At 40.4% G+C, this 15,602-nt stretch overlaps 1 protein-coding gene across 7 annotated transcripts in view; it reads right to left on the bottom strand.

Annotated features, from left to right (window-relative positions):
• ELMO1 (engulfment and cell motility 1) overlaps positions 1-15,602 on the bottom strand; it is a 413,918-nt gene that overhangs the window by 231,979 nt on the left and 166,337 nt on the right. For all 7 annotated transcript variants that reach the window (XM_037890049.2, XM_043540597.1, XM_043540593.1 and 4 more), the window contains one exon: positions 15,175-15,303. In XM_037890049.2, the coding sequence (XP_037745977.1) occupies positions 15,175-15,303 (129 nt within the window). The remainder of the gene's footprint in view (positions 1-15,174; positions 15,304-15,602) is intronic.

The following is a 15,602-nucleotide window of genomic DNA, read 5'->3' as shown; positions in this document are numbered from 1 at the left end:
TTTTTGTTACCAAATATTTGTTTACATCAAAGGGGATTTTAAAGTTTTTAATGTTTTTCTCATAATCCATGATGGGAAAAGAAATGAAAGATTCAACAAAAATAATGGTATTTTTAACCCCGATCAAGAGATGGTTTTTCCCTTCCATTAAAAAACACACAATACTTTTGACTTAATTTTACATACTTTTTTCCCCTAATATTCATAAACAGCCCTAAAATGATCAAATAAAGGATTTAAAAGAATTCAAAGAGCTAAAAAATTGGCTTAATCAGATCCAGTTCATTCTCATAATGACACAACCACAAATACTTCATTCTGATTATTTTAAACTTCATCTTTCAAATAACAATAAGAAGGTCACAGAAGATTGGCAGCACATCCAAGTTTCATACCGTCAATTCTCTTTTGTGTTTCTTCTCAACCGAAGGGACATTAAACTGACGCTAAAATGAAATAGTCCATCCCTCTATAGAAGGCTCATCTAGCAAGGATTCATCAACATTTGATGAAAGACTGGTTGATTCATATTAACAATTTACATTACAAATTGTTAGTTGTTCATTTCCATCTGACAAACAAATCTGGTAAATTGCACACAGCTGTGTTTCAGAGTAGCAGCCATGTTAGTCTGTATTTGCAAAAAGAAAAGGAGGACTTGTGGCACCTTAGAGACTAACCAATTTATTTGAGCATAAGCTTTCGTGAGCTACAGCTCACTTCATCGGATGCAGCTGTATGGTAAACAAGAACAATGGTTTTAACATATGAATTTGCTGACCATGATTACTGGTCACAGTGATAATATTATCAGAGCCATAATGCTCTTGTTAAATAATTATTGGCTCAAAAACACCACCACAAAGCTCTATTGTTGGAGAGTCATTCAGAAGACAGGCATCATCTACCAGAAGACTGTGTCAGACTTCCTGTTTGTGAATTTTTTTCTAAGAGACTTTCTTCCAACTTCCAAACAGCACCAGTTCCCATGTGTTCCTTTGCCGCTGGTTAGGTCTGTGTTCACAGGAAGGCACATTGTTTGTATGGATTTACTAGTCCACTAATGATTTTATCACAAGTCTCACAATATTTGGTGTTTTATATGTCTACATTATGTTGTTAAATCAGACAGACAAAAAGCATTGGCCTGCTAAACCCAGGGTTGTGAGTTCAATCCTTGAGGGGGCCATTTAGGGATCTGGGGCAAAAATTGGGGATTGGCCCTGCTTTGAGCAGGGGGTTGGACTAGATGACCTCCCGAGATCCCTTCCAACCCTGATATTCTATGATTCTATGAAATCAAAACAATTAAAAAATAAAACAGAAACCCAACATCAATGCAAAGCTAAATCCAAAACCCACAACACAATTCTTTTAAAAGGCATCACAACAAGCAGATTCTGGAGACCATTTACTAATAGCCATGATTGCAGCTCCCACTGATCCAAAAGCTCCCCCTTATTTAAATATGATCACTATAAAAACATGGTGAACATTTAGGATCCTAAATTTCAGGATCTAACAAATCACATATACTAAATTGCATCTGCCATCTTGGATTCACTGTTGAGAAACCTTTAAAAAAAAACAAAAACGTGTACAGGTTTTGCTTTCATGGGAAAACACACATTTAAGTATCCTCTGTGCTCGGCTGATTCTTCAACTTCAAAGGCCCCAATTCTGTACAAGGATCCCCCTGACTAACCAAAATAATATTACAGTTCCCTTAATGCTACGCAGCAGCTAGAGAAAAGTCAATTTGCTGTAGAAGGAACTTGCACCTACATGAGAGAGATGCAAAAGTGTTTCACATTCAGTGTTTCACAAGAAAAAAATTCATTGATAGGACTAAAATAAATTGTACCAGGCTACTTTACTGTCTAACAAGCCGTACTTAGCAAACAGGAGAATTTTGCTATCTTTCACCTTTATTTTTAAAAACATATAATTTTGATGAGACAGCTGGCAACATGATCCCTGTTAATGTTCAACTGAGAAGTGGCAATTTACAGCAAACAACAGTGGTTCTTATTCCTACTATGCTTGAAATGATTCTGTATAACAAATGATAAGTGAATTGTTCAACGATGTCCATGCAGAACACGAATCTATTATGGAGTTACTGCCCTCTAGTGCTAGCTACCAAAAAATAAGTTTAATACTTGCTTTTAAAATGGGATTCTGCAAATTTGCTAGTAATGTGTGCAATACAAATACAGCGATATCCATTATTTATATTAGAAGCTATACTGAAGCTGAAATTCTAAGGCACGAATTGAAAACAATCCCAAAATATTCTCTACACTATTACTTCCTGTAATGGAATAATATCAGCAGTAAAATCAGTAGCATTCAACTTCCCATAACACCGTGATGAAGGGAATGTGACACACAATGGGATGGCATTGCACACCATATGTCCCATCTGGAAAAAAATAGCTCAGTGATGCTAAAATACTCATCTTTGTTTTGTAGATTATAAAATGGACACACATTTTTAATTAGGAAACAAAAAGCCCTTTAAGATCTAGTTGCAATATGGATCTAGAATGTGCGATTACAGAATCCAGTACTGAGGTTATCAAATCAGGTATAGATCATGCACCTTCATGCATCTGGTCAGGGCACAGTTCAGTTGTCCTGAAATGAATCTTAATGAGTGACATCATCCTTGGTATCAGCTTATCTATATTTTCTTTTCTTCCCCACCTCCCCCCCATTCCAACTTTCGTTTTCTCACTTGTTTTTGATTTTGTCACCATTGATTCTGGTTGCCCAATTGGAGATGCAATAAAAAGCCCAAATAGTCTGAAGGCAGGTGGCTTAACAATTTCAGAAAATTAGACCCCTTTAAAGTGACTCAGATTGGACACCCAAAAAACGTGGCACCCAAAAACACTGACTACTTTTGAAAACCTTGGCCATTGAGTAAACTACCTCCAAAAATATGTTACTACAGTAAATGGGGTAAAACAATGGACAGCACCCTACTCAATACCTTCTCTACACCCAAGAGAGAGAGCACCAGTTTGTATTGAATAAACATGTGCCCTTTGCCAACCTTATTCAGCAGTCAGATAGTCTGATGTAATCATAGTGTAACACATGCATGATTTGGCTGCAACTTGCGAGGGCTTTACAAATGCACCCCAAGTCCCTTCTTCCTGCTGCAGAAGTTTATTTCTGTTGCCACTGGGTCTGAGTACAGAGTAGAGAGTGACTCAGAGACAGGGATAGGAGAAGGGAAGCAGTCACCAGCTTGACCAAAGGCAGCATCACCACCAATTCTCCTTAATATTCTCCAAATAAGCTGGGCTCTGGGGGAAGTTACCTGCTGGAGGGGTCTTTTAGAATGTGTGGGAAAGGAATGCTAAGTGGGAAACACTTAATTTGTGAAAACAAAAAGCTCTTTACCCTCCCACAACACCAAATGAACAGCACAAAATTAGCATGTTTCATCACTTCATGCAGAGATGTGAACTAGCTGCTGAAAGCAAAAGAAAACCAGGAGAAAATGTATAAAATTATGGGTGGAACTGGGAGCGCTGCCAAAAGTAAAGGTCACCCGGCACCTTCCATTGTAAGACACTGTTCAGGGGTCTTCCATAGCCTAAATTTTGAGGACTGTTTCAGCTAAAACTGTTCAGCCATTTCAGAGAGGAAGATTACAGAAAAATGTTATTTTGCTCATATTTAAAGAATTTTTACAACTGTTTTATTAAGAAGCTCCATTGCCCACATACTTGGGAGTAGGGACTTGGCAAGGGGTCATCAGAGGTCAGGGATGTGCCTTTGGGTGTTCCCATGAAAACTTAATCAAATTTGGCCAAGTTGTAAGTGTTTGGATAATTTTTCAGTTTATACTTACTCTGTAGAGCGGTGGTGGGGAACCATGGCCTGCATGCGGCCCATCAGGGTAATCTGATTGCGGGCCGCGAGACATTTTGCTGACATTCACCGTCCGCAGGCATGGCTCCCCGCAGCTCCCAGTGGTTCTCTGTTCCCGGCCAATGGGAGCTGCAGGAAGCAGTGGGCTGCAGGGACTGTAGAGACTTGTTAGAGTTTGGCAGCTAAATTCTCCAAAGCTTCTCTCTGCACTGAGCATACTCCAGCTTCTCCCAGCTCCTAGTGCGGACCAGAATGTGTATGCACCATCCCCACAGACAGATAGGAACAGAGGGGGACTAAGAACAGAGGGATAGGAAGGTTGGATAGCAGTCGATGGACAGGAGCCAGGGTGAGGGGGGAAAGAACACAGAGGGACAGGTAAAAAAATACTGTGATCATGTAATTAAAATATACATCATAATGCATATGCACAAGGGAGGTGAATTAAGGTTGCACTGGCAGGCAGCCTTAATCCTGGCATTTCCTAATGTTTGAATACTTGACTTTGGAAACAAAATGTTTTTAATGCAGGGTTTGTTTATTAAAATGTAACATATGTTAATGGTAGAGGCTGTGCCTTTTGAAAGGCTGTAAGACATTATCTCATAGTATTCGATGTCTCATAGTATTAGATGTCAGAACTACTTAGGGCTCTACACTTCAGTCTTTACTCATGTTGAGTAGCACTTGCTCACATGAGTCTTGTCACTTAAATCAATCAGTGGGATTACTCATATGTTACTTGGTGTGCCTACGAATTGCAGAATTGAGCCCCTAGTTTTTATTCATCATCTAAACAGTGCACAAGAAAGCAAAACACAATACTGTGCACCCAAAACTCTGTGTATTCATTTATAAAGGATATCATATACTGAAAACAATGGTCACCTTAAAAATACTGTCAGTTTCCTTAAATAAAGCAACTTTAATCTCAGTCTTTGCTGAATTTCCTAAATTTACTACAAGGAATACCTAGAAATAGTGCAAAATCTTGAGGTACAGTTAATTAGTTATCTAACAAAATGGATACAAGTTTAAGACATACCACTGTACATATGCAAATTTTAAACTTGCCATATAGCGTTTAGAGGAGCAACCTCTAGTGGTCAGAAAAGTAGAAACCAAACTATGAGCACTTTTTTAGTCCTATCTTAGTCCCATTGCGCTGAATAAGATAAGAGCAATACTGGCTGTTAAAGGGAACTTCAGTGACAGTAGAGAAGAAGGTGGTCTGTTTTTTCTGGCCAGACATCATATTATTTGCAAAATAAATCCTATGTAAAATAAGGAACACTTATATCTGCAAGCCACTTGCTATAAAGAGGCATTAGATGAAAGTCCTTTAAAACAAAGTCACTTTGGGCAGTCTCTGTGACTTCCTCTATATTGTACAATGCCCAGCACATTATTAGTGATTAATAAATAATTTTAAAGATATGCTGATCTTAGAGAAGACAAAGCCCACTTTTCTTGCAACTTTGTGCTGTAAACATGGTATGTGTTTGTCTTCTGTTTCAAAAGACGTTAAGTTTTGCTGAGTAATCTGCCTCAGGCAACCAAACCGTTCAACTTTTTTCTTTATGTAACCCCCTTAGGGTTTAGAGACCATGACCCCTTTAAATCTTTTTCCTGTGTGGGAAGCACTCATTGCTCCAGAAGGAGGAACTGCTGTTAGGGGGAAGGGAGCAGAGAGAGAGGGGAGAGGCCCGGGTGCATGTGTCTATAGCGTCAGACAGAAGGGCTGGAACAAGCAGGCCCTCAGAAAGTGAAGCAGCCGAGAACCTGCCTGAAGCCTAGGAGGGACAGAGCAGCTGATTGGGGACACCCCAGGACTGGAGTCAGGAGGAGCACTGTGCCAGGGAGGAATCGCCTGAGAAGGACAAACCGGAGCTGGACCTAGTACTGCTGCCCAGAGCTGCATAGGGCCATGAGCACTGGGGCTTGTGACTTTGCACTGGGATAAGGAAAGAGGCTGTTAGCTAGTTATGTGGGGAGGTTGCTGCTATGGGTGGCTTTGCAGAGAGTGACAGAAGAAGGCCCCAGAGGGGTTTGTTGGCGAAAGTTCACTGGCGCCGAAGACGACCAGGAGCACCCAAGACTCAGCACTGGACTGGAACTTTGCCCAGGACTCCTGGACTGTGTATGCAGACATATTGCTCAGTGTCTGCCCTTTCAGACTGTGCTACCACTGGGCCTGTGAGGTCTTGTGTTGAATGCAACCCTGCTTTACTGCTCCCCCTATATTTCCCCCCTGTTGTTTTTCTCCTTTCATCTCTCTGTAAATAAATATTTCCCTTTCCTATATTCATTGTACTCTTCCGGTGTGTGTGTGTTTATTCTGTGGGATTTGGAACAGGTGCCCCAGGGGTGGAAGGGATTTTCCCTGATGCATTCATGAGTGTGCCTTCTCTTGGCCAGAGCTGTCTGCAGAGCAGACTCCATCTTGGCCACAAGGGGGTTAAAGTTACATTTATATAAGGTGGGCAAATCAGTACAGTTTATGTTGATTTCCTTACTTCAGTCTTTTTATTGTTTTATTAGCAGTCCAGTGTGTTGATATATATAGATAAAGCACCCATTTTCCATGGAAGCTCCCCGATAGTATGCTGTTTGATGGGATAGGCAGAAGGGATCCGTGCATTTGGGATACTGAAACTACCTCAGCCTGTCTGGTAAACAGCTTGTATTTCTGCCTAACCGCACATATTTTGTAACTGTGCCCAGAAAGCAAAAAGCCATTTATAATACAGGTAATGACAAAATTAGGGAAACTGAATGAGGGGTTGACACATGTTCACCTTGTGACATAGCATCCTGGACTAGAATTCACCCATTACATATCTAGATAGGTCAGGGAAGGGCGGGGTGGGGTGGGGTGTCTTCTAAAACTAATTCAGTTAAAACATATTGAGCTAAATGGTTGTATTGTAAATACTCAGCTTTTGAGCCAATTAAAGTATGATACAACGGTTAGCACAGAGAACTGGGAGTCATGAGGCCTGGGATTGAGTCCCAGATCTGTCACTTGATCTCTCTGCACTTCATTTACCCCACCAATAAGATGGGGTTAATTTAATCTATTTCACCAGCGTCTTGTGAAGTGCTCTGACATTCCCAGATGGCACGATGGAAGTGGAAGGTATTAATGATATGTTAAAGGGCAACACAACGATTTTTTTAAATAAAAAGAGTAGCAGTAAGTACACACCAGACCCATCATGTAGTAACAAGTGGCTGACTGTGTGCAGAGGCATGGGAGGGAGAGGAGGAACTGTCCCCCAACCCAGTCCAAAAACAACAACAACAAAAAAGCACAGCGCCACCTAGGAAAGAATGAGACAGGATAAACACAACAAAAGGTAATTAAAGAAAGCTTTCAATCCTTCAGTGTGTTAAACCCTACCAGTAAGTGTTTCTTTCCCCCTATTTCTTTTCATCCGGAATAAGAAAGCAGGTAGGGAAATGCTGTGTGTTAAAGCTATCCAAGTAAGAAAAATGAAGGGAGCAGCCGAGGTCAGGCAGTAGGAGATCGGCATGACAAATGGGGAGCAGCCATGTTCTGTGACAGTGATAAATGCTGTTTCTCCAAGCAGAAAAGCCTATGCAAAAAAGAGCAGGCCTGTAACCGTACACCCAGGCAGCACTGAGACTGACCGGGCATTACTCTTTGCAACTCATGTTTGTCCGAAACATTAAAAAAGAACAAGTAGTATTTTTTGGTCACCCATTTCTGCTATGAGCAGCTGTTTTTTCCTGGTCTGTTTCCAATGAAGTCCAGAGCTGAGCCTTTGGCTGCTGCTTATGCAACCCAGGACCAGCAAGTTGTGGATGTGGTAAAAGAAAATCCTTCCAGCTGCTTTGTGATGAACTTTTTAAATTCCTGGCTGCAAGAGATTTGAAAGGCTGAACTGATGACACTGCGTCCCTGTCTAGCTCTAGCCACGCAACATGAAGGCTCTATAATTAAAGTCACAATGGGATATTTGACCTCGCTCACTAGTAGGAAAAGTGGGAAAGTAAATCAGAACTGCTGTGGTTATTAGCTCCAGAATAGGCTTGGTTAGATGCTGACTTTTTCTTTCTACTTCTCAGTTTGCTTTTGATAATAGTAATACTGTAGCCAGGGCAATTCTGGGGATTAACACACTTCTCTCCAGAGTGGCTGAAACCGCTTGGTCTTTGGCATTAGGCCTCACAAAGCACCCAACTCATGATTTAATCTTCCAGAAATGCACTGTTTTCCCTGCTTGATTGCATAACATGCGCAAACAGCTCCTTACACAGACCAGTGTAAACAGAAACCTCACTGATTGCCAGTGATAACATAAAACAAAGTTTTTTGGCAGTTTATCCTATGCCACTGACAAACTCCCAGTCAGCAGGCTCCAGACTAGACCCTAATCTCAGTTACCCCAGTGTAAATCCAGAGTAAAATGCATTGATTTACCAAGGTCAAAATCAGACAACCTACATCTGTAATGTATGTGCCTAGAAAATGTCTACTTGGAAGAGCTTCTAACCACCAAGCACAATGATGCTACACGTCAGAGCCAGTTCTGGCACACCAATGTTTTGTGCTGGTGAGAGCCTGTGATTCTGGATGTTTATTGGGTTTCTTGGTGGGGGCAGCTGGAAGGGGAAATACAGCAGCAATAAGTCTTTCATGGAACATAAGAGCAAAATTCACTCATAAGGTTTTGGGGGGTGGGGGCGAGGGTTGCGGGGAATACTGCTAGTTAAGATATATTAAAACTCTTTGTGGAAAACTCATTCCCTGTCAAACTGTAGTTAACAGAAAAAATATATAGAAAGTGTGACGATGGCAAGTTTTACAGATTACTGACTGTTCAGCATTTTCATGTAAGTCCTTGGAAATGCTAGTCTCTTCCGCTCTCAGAGTTAGCTCAAATGGCTTGTTTTCACCTACACTCATAATTAAACTAGGTCAGTTACCAAGTGCTCCTGACAACAGCTGTCAGTGAGGACTTTATTTCCTATTGTAGAGAAGGCCTTAGCTTAGTCCCTGAAAAGACTGGGTTGAAGAAAGAATTGGAATGAGCTACTTAAAGCACAAGTGATAGGTAAAGAGGAAGATAAATTATTCAAAGGCAGAAATCGATTATAAAGCAGCCCTGAAAGATAAAGCAAAAGGAGGACTCTTGAATCCCAACAGGGAAGGTGGAAAGGCCTTTTAATTCCATAAAGTGATGTGGCTTCAAATTGCACCCCACAGAAAAGACTGGATCCCAACTTGAACCACTCCTGAGAAAGCCTGACAGAGTTGTCACCCAATTTGGAAACAGCCTCCCAGAGAATAGAAGGGAGAGTAAGGGACGAAGGCTCCTGTTCAGCAAAACACGCAAGCACGTGCTTATGTATTTTAGGGAATTGGGGCCTACGGGCATAAACAGGTCTTAAAGAAAAAACATGGGCTTTTTAACCAGGACTCCCTCAAATTCTGCAGGTCTCACGTCTCCCAAGACCCAAAATAAGATCCAAAAAGTATGGCCTTCTATGTTTTATAGATTATATCTTTATTTTTCCCTATGCATCTATTTACAAAGCCCAGTTCTCAAGTTTGAATATTTCAAATCACATTGGAACGAAGCAGAGTACAGAAAAGTTCAGCTCAGACACACAATTCTGTGTCAAAAATGTAGTTGAAGTATTTTTAAATTGAAAAACACCAACAAGACCATGTAATATCTACCTGGTTTAGATACTCTTTGCCCAGGTTTAGAACAAATGAACCTCTCACAAATATGTAAGAGTTTGGCTAGGTTTTTTCCCTGCAATAGTAGAAGTATTCAAATAACGGCTATAATTAAGACTGGAAATAAACAAACAAACAAATCAGCAGTGGAGAGTGTATATTAATCATCAAACAGTGTGTTCCTTATTCTCCTGCCACTGAATTCTTATGGACTTCACTGAGAGTAAGACTGAGTCTAATGTGATGTCATCCACCCATTTCTCTCCCATTGCCTAACCCAAGAAAGGGATTTAAATAAGGCATCTTTTCTATTATAATATGAGATTTGTAAGTATTCCCAGGGGATAAATAATGTAGCACTCCCCAGCATGGCAGGATGTTATTGACAGAAGAAATGTCACAGAACCATAAACAAGGCAGCCAGAAAAGACCGCTGAAACCATCTACTCTCACATCCATAAATTTGATTTTACACCAGCTCCAGATTTCACTCCCCAAACCACAAATCCCCGAACTCCTGTTCTCAGCTTCCCCAGTACTATAGCCCATAAAAGACTGTGATACCTCAAATGCCAACCCTCACGTTTCGCAAGAAAATGAACGGTCATCTTCCACTACCCAGCAATAACTACTACTAAACTCCCACCAAGTTCTCTCTCCTTGCCCCTGCTGTTTTCTTACTCCCGTTGGCCAGAAAGGCACAGCATTTTGTTTAATAAACAGCATCACCCTTACTGGATATTTGGAGTAGCTAATGGCAGCTATCTGATTGACATTATTAACTTGAGACAGCTGTAGGATCAGGAATTCAGCTTAATGTTAAATACTCCCACAAAGCATGGCATCTGCCCCCAAAGTCTTGCGCAAAAGTTTTCCTCTCTTGAGCCCTTCCCCAACTTACTGCTTAATTGACTGCAGTTAATCTGCTCCATACAAATTGTCCAGTTTTCTGCACTGTACTTTAACTAAATGTTTTCCTTGAGTTTTTTTTCTTTCTTCACATTAAATGAATTAGCAAAGGCTAACAACTATGATGTAGGGATCCTGAATTGTTCAACTAGAGCGACATTACATTTTTAATCAGAAGATATCAAAGAAGAATTTTATTGTACAACAAATAATGTGCAACACTGAATTTGTGACCATATTTATTTCCATTAATTTTAGGTTGCAGCAAATAAATAGTATTATCTTAGGAGCTGTTTAAACTGATAAAGCATACATAAAAAGAAAAGGAGTACTTGTGGCACCTTAGAGACTAACCAATTTATTTGAGCATAAGCTTTCATGAGCTACAGCTCACTTCATAAGATGCATAACTGTAGCTCACGAAAGCTCATGCTCAAATAAATTGGTTAGTCTCTAAGGTGCCACAAGTACTCCTTTTCTTTTTGCGAATACAGACTAACACGGCTGTTACTCTGAAACAAAGCATACATAGCTATTTCTCAGTCCGAAATGGCAGCCTACAGGTAACAACACTGTAGAAGTAAGAGAAATGAATATAGATAACTCTAGTTGAAGAATTCAAGTTCAATAAAACAGTTGTTTAATCCTCATTCATTTATGTTATATAAAGAAACAGAAAACATTTAGCAAAGTGATGGTGTTTTACAGGTGGGGCTAGTACCGCTGCCCATTATTAACGTTGTCTAACATTTCCTATTATAAGATCTTGTTTTCAGTGCTTTTAACTTGGCCAAACTTTAATCATTTGCACTGAAACTTTCCATTCTGGGGGTCTGCCTCAGGTTGGATGTTTCTGGAAAATTTCAGCCAAAGCAGTTAACTATTTCTGAGAGCAAGGCTGGGGGGAAATAAGTTGCTTCTCCCCATGTTAAAAAATTCTGGCAACCTTTTCTTTACTAGTTCTAGCACTCCCATGCTTTGGAGCAGGGACTGGTGGGGTGGGCACGCTGGGCCTGGGATCCAAGGGAGAAGAAGGGTACACAGAGAATGGAATTAGGAACACTAGGTATGTCTACACTGCAATAAAACACTTGCGGCTAGCCCATATCAGCTGACTCAGGCTCACGGGGCTCAGGCTGTGGGGCTATAAAGCTGCAGTGTAGTTGTTCAGGCTCAGGCTGGAGCCTGGGCTCTGGGCCCCTGCTAGGTTGGAGGGTGCCAGAGTCTGGGCTCCAGCCTGAGTAGCTACACCTCAATTTTATAGCCCTGCATCCTGAGCCCAGAGAGCCTGAGTCAGCTGACACAGGCCAGAGGGTGGGTGTTTTATTACAGTGTAGACATACCCAGTGAGATCAGATGAAGGAGAATAAGGGGGAAATTGGTTTGACAAGGAGTTTGGGACTAGGAGCCAGTGAGGAAATTAGTAATTGCGTCTTCAGAGCAGGATTTGAATAGTGTGCAGTAAATAACAGATTGGGCCACACATTGAACAATGAAGATAAAATATGACTCATTAAGTCAGGACCATCCACATCGGTTTTTTGTGCATAATATTTTATATATTGGTATATGTGTGCACACATTATATATAATCAATGGCATATATAAAGACGATGGGAGCTGCTGCATGATGATCACTTCTGAAAATCTGACCCTAAAACACAAGCTGGTAGTATCCTTAAGAATCGTGGCCAATTTAAATGCCTTGGAAACTAGCCAGATCCACCTCTTTAAGCAAACAAATGTATTACAGTCTCTCGTGGATGGACCTGAGATTGGGCATGCTTTAAAAAGACAGAGAGAGAGTATGAATGAGTTTGAAAGAAACCAGCTTTTTTAGCAGTATTTATTGCCCAGTCTGGATTACAGGGATTAAATGGACTCAGATGCATGAGGGTGGAAATGCGGGTGTTGGATGTCAATATATAATAACTTCTTCAAGCTTGAGGAATCATGTCAATGGCTTGTGAAATTAGGACCTATTTTATCATTACCCATATATGTGACTTGGGCTTTTATAAATATCTGACGACATTTAACAGTATTGTTTCCATCTTTTTATTTTGTATTATTATTTTGTAACTATGGAAAAATAATTATTGCTATCAAATATTTTGCTGCCAGAAGTAAATCTTGTTTGCAATTTTACTGCCAAAAACATATAAGGAAGGACAGAAATAGAATTCAGACCATTGCTGAGTACTTAATGCAGTAGGCTAACAGAACAAATCTCTAGGATGTACTGCATCTTATATCTTCTGATTGGATCACGTTCTTTTGTTTTACTGTTCACTGTTCTGTTAAACTTAATCAAGCTTATATTATTTTATTATTATACCTACCTTTACTAATAACAAGCCTCCCTTCAGACCAACATGAACATCTGGAATGTGGGTTTCTAACTATACGGTTTTGCAAATGTTATGGTAAACCTCTGAAGCCATGTCTATGCTGTACCTTCTATTTGCACTGCCTTCACAATAATGTGATAAAGCTTTTTGACATGGCAGAGACACGAAACGACAGAATGTCTGTACTCTAAATACAGAAAGAGAACAAGCTGTACAGGAGACAGTCAGTGATGAGACAAGCTTTTGCTCTCCCCATCTAAAAGACAGTTTGGTCAGTTTTTGAAACAGAAGAAGCCAGACCTTCCTTGGTATACAGATGAATGCTCCCAGGACCTACACCAGGGGGCAGGGGCAAAGAACCCTGAGGTAGAATCTCTGCCAACAATCTGCTCCCTTTCTGCAAGACAGGCAGTGTACAGGGAGCAGAAACCTCCCACAACTCCCCTGTAGGCACAGAGCTGATGGATTTTCCTACTGCATCTCCCTCCCCTAGTGCTTCAGAAAACAGAGAGGGTGGCTTGGCGGTGGGGTGGGATAAAGTGGAGAGTGAAAGAAGCCCGACCACTGTGCACTCCAGCAATCCCTAGCTGGCCTATACTCCCATGAGGATCATACACAACTACAATTTCCCCATGCAGCAACTTCAGCTGTGGCCTTTGATAACGGTACGTAGCAGCAAAGGGCAGCATAGAAATTGCTCAGCTTGCGGCACCACGCAGTCTGGGGGCCCTGAATTTCCTCTGAATCAGGCTTTTTGAGTGCTATGATTTGCACCAAAACCAGTACAGATGTTTCCACTGATGCCTAGAATATTTCCTGAAATTTTGGAATTGATCAGATATGGTGTTCAAAAGCTAGACAGACAAACGTCATCAAGTTGAGTATTAGACCTGACTTCGCTCAGCCAATTACCAACCTGGAGTGTTCAGAATTAATGGCAGGTTTCAGAGTAACAGCCGTGTTAGTCTGTATTCGCAAAAAGAAAAGAAGTACTTGTGACACCTTAGAGACTAACCAATTTATTTGAGCATAAGCTTTCGTGAGCTACAGCTCACTTCATCGGATGCATACTGTGGAAAGTGTAGAAGATCTTTTTATACACACAAAGCATGAAAAAACACCTCCCCCCACCCCACTCTCCTGCTGGTAATAGCTTATCTATTGTGGTAATAGCACAAGTACAGAATTAATGAGTTAGGCCCCCAAAATCATGGGATTTTCTTTAAAATCCTGAGATTAAAAAAACCCCAACACTTGAAGTTCTTTTTATTTGCATTCTGGCTTTTGAATATTTAGGGTTCATGTTTTCCCACAACCATGAGGCCTTGACACAATTTTAAAAAATAAATAAATAAAGCTGAGAATATGGTGAATTCACTTGACTTCAGATTCTATGACTAAGAAAAATGCTAAATATCACAAAACTTAACCTTTCTCACACTGTAGATGCATATTCAATTTGTGGTCCACTATCACCCCAATCCCTTCCAGCAGTTTTACTGCCTCGCCAGCTATACCCAGTTTTTTATTTGTGCGTTTGATTTTTCCTTCCTAAAGTGTAGTATTTTGCTTTGTCTTTATACAAAGAGAGGAGTAATAACCCAACTACCTGCAGTGACTAGCAAATTAAAATACTAACTACATTACATGGCAGTCCTCTGTTTCTGGAATGAGGAAAGGCCTTATACATACATATACATTTATACAGCAGTTTAATCAAACTGTAATCTGGACCTAATCCTGGTCTCATTGAGGTCAACAGCAAAACTGCTGTTGATTTGAATGGGTCAGATACTCTATACCCTTTTGCTGCATAAAAGAAAATGTCCAAAACGCTTTAAGAACCAAAACACAGGAGCCTATATTTAAATAAAACATTCTGCCCCATTTACTGTGTTCATCATTTGACATAACTAGCAACTGAATATATGGATACTAAAGCATGCCATAGACCCCTTTGATAGTGTCTATTTATTTAAAATACCATTAAGAGTAAGGTCATCATAATATAGATTTTGGAATTAACAGTCAACAGTACGTTTTGTCTTGCTATAATTTTTACATTCACTAATTCACACTGGATTCACATCTGCTGAAGCAATAATATAGCTCATACGTTAAGAGAATTTGCAGGGAACAAACAGTAATTAAAGCGTGTTGTGTTGACTAGCTTTCCATTTAAACTAAAGGGAAGGAAGTAGCAGGAATGTCAGGCTATGCTGGAGGTCCCTGATTTCAGACTGTACCATAACAGAGATATGATCAGGATTCAACAGGTTAGAATAACACCTGGGTTTCAGCAAAAATACTCACAATAAATCCAAGTTTTTTATAGTCTCGGGTATACATAGATTTGCGTTTCTCAATACTGCCACTGTTGTTGGGTTCAGACTCCGCATCAAAAGCTATTCTTCGGAGTTCAAATATAATATCCCTCTGAGCCTGAGGGTGTTCAAAAAGAGAAAGGTCAGTTTTAAAAAAAGCAGAGAAATGTCTCCTGTTTCGAGTCACAGCAAGGAACTACAAAAGAATGTCTCAAAAAGCTGCATGCTCTCCAACCCCCAGTCTTTCTTTATCAGAATATAATTTTAAGCTATTAGACAGACGTACATATGGAGTGACTTTGTGTCTCCCTATTTCCCCAAGTCCTCACAGTTGAGGGATTTCATTCCTCAGAAGACTCACATGAAGTACTAGTGTCCTGACAGACACTTAATGACTCAATCTGGCAAGGTGTTGAG

Source organism: Chelonia mydas, chromosome 2 (assembly GCF_015237465.2).
Source record: "Chelonia mydas isolate rCheMyd1 chromosome 2, rCheMyd1.pri.v2, whole genome shotgun sequence".
NCBI lineage: Eukaryota > Metazoa > Chordata > Testudines > Cheloniidae > Chelonia > Chelonia mydas.
This window is presented reverse-complemented; position numbering and strand designations above follow the sequence as displayed.